The sequence below is a fragment of the Triturus cristatus genome, chromosome 4_2 (genome assembly GCF_964204655.1).
Source record: "Triturus cristatus chromosome 4_2, aTriCri1.1, whole genome shotgun sequence".
NCBI lineage: Eukaryota > Metazoa > Chordata > Amphibia > Caudata > Salamandridae > Triturus > Triturus cristatus.
The window spans coordinates 629,884,975-629,890,974 of NC_140586.1; the positions used below are offsets into that span (position 1 = coordinate 629,884,975).

At 37.8% G+C, this 6,000-nt stretch overlaps 1 protein-coding gene across 3 annotated transcripts in view; it reads left to right on the forward strand.

The window, feature by feature from the left end:
• DEPDC1 (DEP domain containing 1) overlaps nucleotides 1-4,571 on the forward strand; it is a 425,665-nt gene extending 421,094 nt beyond the window's left edge. For all 3 annotated transcript variants that reach the window (XM_085602294.1, XM_085602297.1, XM_085602295.1), the window contains one exon: nucleotides 794-4,571. In XM_085602294.1, coding sequence (XP_085458420.1) covers nucleotides 794-934 — 141 coding nt within the window. In that variant the 3' untranslated portion in view covers nucleotides 935-4,571. The remainder of the gene's footprint in view (nucleotides 1-793) is intronic.
• The last annotated feature ends 1,429 nt before the right edge of the window (nucleotides 4,572-6,000 follow it).

Below are 6,000 nucleotides of genomic sequence, written 5' to 3' on the forward strand. Positions count from 1 at the left end.
TAGTGTCTTATGTGTTCTCCACCGCTTTTGTTGTGTGGGGATGGGCTTGCCATTCTATTCACTAGATTATGACTATACACAGAGATCCCCTACTACAGAAGGAGTAGTTTCTTTTCTGTAACTCCAGTTCTGTAGTAGGGGTATCTCTGTTATAGTCATAAGCGCCCGCCCTCCTCCCCGGTGGAGAGATACTTATTCATATGTAGAATGCTACAGGTCTGGCGTGCTACGCCTTCAAAAAGAACTGAAAGTAAATGGGACCTGCTGGGCATTCTGGGATACTGGGGAAAGTTCTGGAAAACTGGAAAGTTTTCTTAAAGGCACAGTATCCTGTTCCTAGCCACATAATGGCAGCCTATGGGGCTTGTCTGTCCACTCCTTCCTCTCTATCATTCCAGAGGCTTTTGCTGGTAGAGGCAGGGTTTTTTCCTATGTGGAGAAAAACTGGACAGGCAGTGCTGTTTGTGGATTTTGGTGGAATTCTAGTTGAAGTACTGGACAGTGTAGCCTGTGGGTATAGGCTGCATTATCTGTCTTTAAATTAAATTCTCTCTTAAAGGTGTATGCAGGTCTGCATGATTTGTCACCTTTTAGAGATTATTTTTTATTGCTCCGGGGTCCGCGCACATGGGCGGGACTATTCACTAGATTATGACTATAAGAGAGATACCCCTACTACAGAACTGGAGTTACAGAAAAGAAACTACTCCTTCCTTAGAATGTTTCCGTATCCTTATACTTGTAACATTATCATCGGTCTTGACATATCGCAGCTAATTTTGAATTTTTACAGTTTCAGAAAGAATATCCAGAAATTTATCAACATCGCTTTCCAACCACAGAAAGTGAAGCAAAGCTGTTTGCCGACAGACCTACAATCAAGCAACCAATGTTGACTTTGAAAAAGCCGAGATTTCACAGTTTACGATACTGACTAGCTTCTTTGTGAATCTGTTTTTATACCTCTAATGTCGAATAATCCTTTCCGAACAAACAGGCGAGTTTTGACGATGCATTGTTTTTAAAAGCTCCTTCGGGTAGTTAGGATGTCTTCTATTATGGCAATATTAACATGTTTACAAATTGGTTGTATCGTCAGTTTTCAGTTAAAGAGAGATGAATTAATAAGTAACCAAAGAGAAAACAGAGTTAAAAATACAACTGACTTTTTTTTGGAACTCAAAGCCATAAGATTTCCTCTTAATGGAATGTTTCATTAGCTTGGATAGGCTATCCTTTTCCATTTTCAAATCTAGCTATGAGTAGGGTTTGTTTGCATCAGTTTAAGCACTGTGTACAAAGAATTCATGCATTTCAGTGGGAATTATGATACCAGCTTACGTATTCACCACGTGACTTCAATCACTTTCTTTCAACAGGTTCTGTTAATTAATTTTCACAATTGGAAAGCTGTGGCTTTAAAAAGGCATGATGGCTCTACCCTTTTCATGATGTGCCTAGTGCTTGCCCTAGGAAACTCTGCATAAATGAACCAAACTTATGTTATGCTATTATTTGGGATCTTAGAATTCTGTTTGGTTTATTGTCTTCTTTGACTGGTCTGTATGTGTTTTGATTTGGTCTCTGTTTTGTATTTTTTGGTCTAGATGTTTCTTGTTGCTAGGCTTGCACACATTTGACCCACTAGTGGCTTCAGATTGTGCACTGGATGAGTTGACTCCTAACTGATCCTAGCCCTATCTAGTCTCCTCAGTCCACACACAATTTATGGATCAAACTGGTGATGGTAACCCATCTCTATCCAAACATTTGTAAGAGGTGGATCTTTCCCTGTTATAAGGGACATGCTTTCTAGTATATTTTTTTGCATATGGTAGTCTCCATGTTTATTTAAGAAGTAGAACGCCTGTCTAACTAGAATAACATCACCTCCAGGTTTTAGTTGAGACTATAGTCCGGACTCATTTCTTTTCTCTCTCCATGGCTTATACATTTTCAGTCTCAAACCAGTAGGAGCAATATTTGTTTAAATGTTATTGGACCTTACTCCACGCTGGTCTTGGGTAAAACGTTGTGACACAGTATATTACATTCATTGTATCCCCCCTCTATCAAACAGTGGTCTTTTGCTTGATTACCCATGGTACAAACATAGCAACAGTTATGATTTTCTTTAAACAGCTTCATTTGAAAGCTAGGGAATCTCTTCAAAATGAACCATTTGGTTTGAGTTAGCCCAGAAGGTAAACCTGGCTGCCCCTTAGCAACTGAGAGCTAAATCTCTGGTGGTAAGTAATTATTGGTAATTTGGTTACTCCAGTGCCAGAAAACATAGGAAGTAATGCAACCACATAATGTTCTTGTGGATGTGGGATTGAAGATGGATCCTGTGATATACTTCTGTTCAAAATGAATCCTTGTATGGGTGATAACTTGTCTCCTTGTCCCCTTTTGTTCACTGAGCAACATTTTGACTTCTTTCTTGCTAAGGAAACTTTGTCATGGTCACCGTCTCAGATTACCTTTGGGTTAGCCATATGTCTTAGACCCATACAATTTATTTAAGAGCAAGGAGGGAAATGATAGTGCATTTGCTGTTTTGTGAAGCTTCTGGATTGCATTTCCAATAGTGTTTTGCTGCATTGGGTAGAATAAAGTATCTGAATTGAAGGAGAAGTCTTTACAAAAAGCATTTGCTGTCTTGTTCCCCGTTTGTGTATTTTGTGCTATTTGATATGTTAACTGATGTTAACTGAAAGTTCTATAAACCAAGTAAACCGAAATAATAATGGAAAACAACAATCTTTACCCACTTACGCGTGCTATTGCATGACAATAAACAACAATAGGACTATCCAAAACCACTGAGGTTTTTGTCTTATAGCTGTTTTGAAAGTTGTAGCCCAGGATAAAACCCCGGTACTAAACAATCGTGTCTGCTTGTTGACCCCATGAGTCTTCTTGAGTGAGGTTCTGAAGATTTTTGGTCTTAAGTGGTTATGATCCTTGCCAAAACATGTTTGATTACTCCTCTCCAACTACTTCTATATGGTTCTAAATGGTAGTTAGTGTTGCAGTTTTTGGTATATTTTGCAGGGAATAATATTGTTGCACTGAAATTGTGAAGTTTATCAGCTACGCAAGGAACATCCCATTTCAGTATAAAGAACTTCACAATCTAGATTTGGCCCACATTTTTATTGGTTGCAGTTGTATTACAGGACCGTGGCTTCCAATGTTTTATCATTAGTCCACAAGGAAGTGAATTCCTTTTCTAAGCTTTGGCTTTAAACCTTAACCTAGTTATTTCCAGCAAAGGTTACCAATGATTATCGATTTGCAATTTACTTCTAGAAAAGGGATTTTGTTCTGGCGTCATAGCGTCCTAGATGATCTACAAAATAAATAGATTATTTCCCTGGAAATACAGATGGTTTGTGTCCATTTGCTAGAGCCTTAAATACTATTTAATCATTGTTCCATTTTGTTTGTTCCTAAGACACATACATCTCTATCATCCATGTCTTAAGCTCAGTGTTTGAAGGGATTTAAAGTAGTAATTTCCCAAGGACTGTGATAATGTGAATATCAATCACTGGTGGCATACCTTGGATCCAAAGCTTTTTATTTTTTTATTTATCCTATTACACATTAGTGGTATTCTGCTTTGGTTAGTTATACATAGTATAAGATCCTTGCATGAAGGTTTGTATTACGAGCCAAAATAAATGCATTTGCGTTTCTTCATAATGTGTCGATTTGTTAGGTCACTGCAGTTATGTCTAGTAGTCGCACATTATGGGTACATTACTCCATGTGGTAGTACAGTGACGTTGCCACATCTTTTTCCTTGTAACATTTTACATTTTCTCCTCTTCATAGGAAGTACTACCTGACTTTTCTACTTTGAGGGTAGAAATTAATTGGCGATAGGAGTTTGGTTAAGGGGTCTTGTGTTTGTTGTACCCTGTCTTCTTAGCTGTGCCTTATCAATTCTTCCAACATGCTAGGCTTTTTGGTGGGAAATCATTGGGTATGCGTGGTACAGTCTTGTTTCCTATAACAACTCCTCAAAAAGCCAAACCCCTACAACCCCCTTCACCCCCATCCTACCCCTCCTTCCGCAACTACAACAGATCCACTGTAAACACACACTCCTTTTGTGGTTGTAAGTGGAAAGGCAAAACCATGTTGAAAGTTACTTGGTAACTTCCGAAGTGCTCTTCTGCTGCATTTTGCACACATTGTATATAACCTTTTGAAGCTTTTATTTATAAGTGTAAATGTATATCTGTAATTTTATTAAAACATTCATATAATTTACTCAATTATTGTGCAAAGAGAAATATTTGTATATATTTTAACGGTCTCTGCTGGGACCCCATTTTAACTTTTTATTTGGCAGGATGTTATTTCCAAAGTTCACGTTTGTGTTTACAGTCAGCACATTATAAAAGATCCATGTGGTTTTATGTTTGTGTTCTTTGTTTTACTTTTTTTTTCCTTCATACATTATCATTGGTTTACATATAATTATATATCCTCCTTTCTTGGAAAAGTTGTAAAAAGTACTGCAACATGAACATTAATAAACTTTAACACATTTCTCATCTGTTCTCCAGTTGGTTTTACTTTTGTTGTGTTGGTGAGATGTAAGTATGTTTGTATACTGCGTGCGATATGTCTCACAAGAATGTTTTTTTGAACTTCGTTAACCTATCATACTCTTCGTTGTACCCTAGTTTTTCTATCCCTCCAACACCATTATGACTGCCTCTTCAACTCATAAGATGCTTCTAACATTGCATGCAAGTAGCTTTCATCTATACATTTGTAATCAAGCTGTGGCCCTGTATTCCATGCTGCTCAAGGAGGTCATTCCTCTGTATTAGCTGTTTATGCTGTTATGATAATGTTCGTTACTTTGTGTTGGTCCTTTTACCTGTCTTACGAAAGCTTCATTCTCATCATTATCCAATCTTCCCAAGTCTAGGGGCCAACCTTTATTGGGAGTCTTATCTTTTGCCTGCCAGCTTATCACTTTTATACTCTTGGTCAATATGAGTACTTGATCAATAAATGTATTTGTGGCTTTTGTTTTTTTTTAGGGCAATGCATATGTTTTATGATACATGCTGTGGGGGTGGTGTCCATGATTATATCTGTGATTTGTGATGTTTGTCTGTATTGTACTATCACTGTAGAGCAAACACACCATGTGGTAGGAATCCGCCAGTGGTGCCTTAAATCTGGGGCAGTTGTCTATCAGTTTTGGGAAGCAAAATAAGCCTGGTGGAAGTAGTTAAAGTGCCCAAAACTTAAAACACAGGTTCCTAAATGCCATTTTTGTGTATGCCAAAATGTTTTTCACATTCTGTATTGGAGTTTTCTCCCATATTTTCTTACCAATTAGAATTCAAATATTAGGCGAAATTTCATTATACAGATTTCTTTTTGCATGCCTACTTTGCCCTTAAATTACTAGAAGCTGCAGAGTTGTCATTTCGGTTGGCTTATTGTTTTCCCATGTCCACCTCGCAGCTCTTGTCTGTTATCTATAGTCTGTAAACTGGCTGCCCCTATGCCATATAATCCTACCAACTTAAATATTAGTGATCCCACTTTAATATATGTGCCCAAAGTCCTAAAGTCTGCTTCTATCCATGGATGTTTATCTTGTGTATTTGCATTTCACAAAATCTTGGGTGACGCTACAATAGTGTGTCTGAATATGCCATGCCTATCTTTTAAGCTATCTCTGCCAACAATAGCTTGCTTTTTTAAGAACACTGGAAATTAGTTTGCTTTGTCTGTCACCCAGAATTTTTATCTTTTTTTGATCACAGATGAGCTGTAAACTGTTGCCTAACTCCCCATCCCCTAGTCAAACTGTAAAGTTGCCCTGACAAACTGTAATTAGTCAAATGATTGCCAACGTTGTTCTCCAGTTTTTGTTTGGCCTCTGAGACACTATATGGCTTCACCAGTCATCCTGCCCACCACTAAATGTTGCTTTAGTTCAGCTATGTACTTTCATCA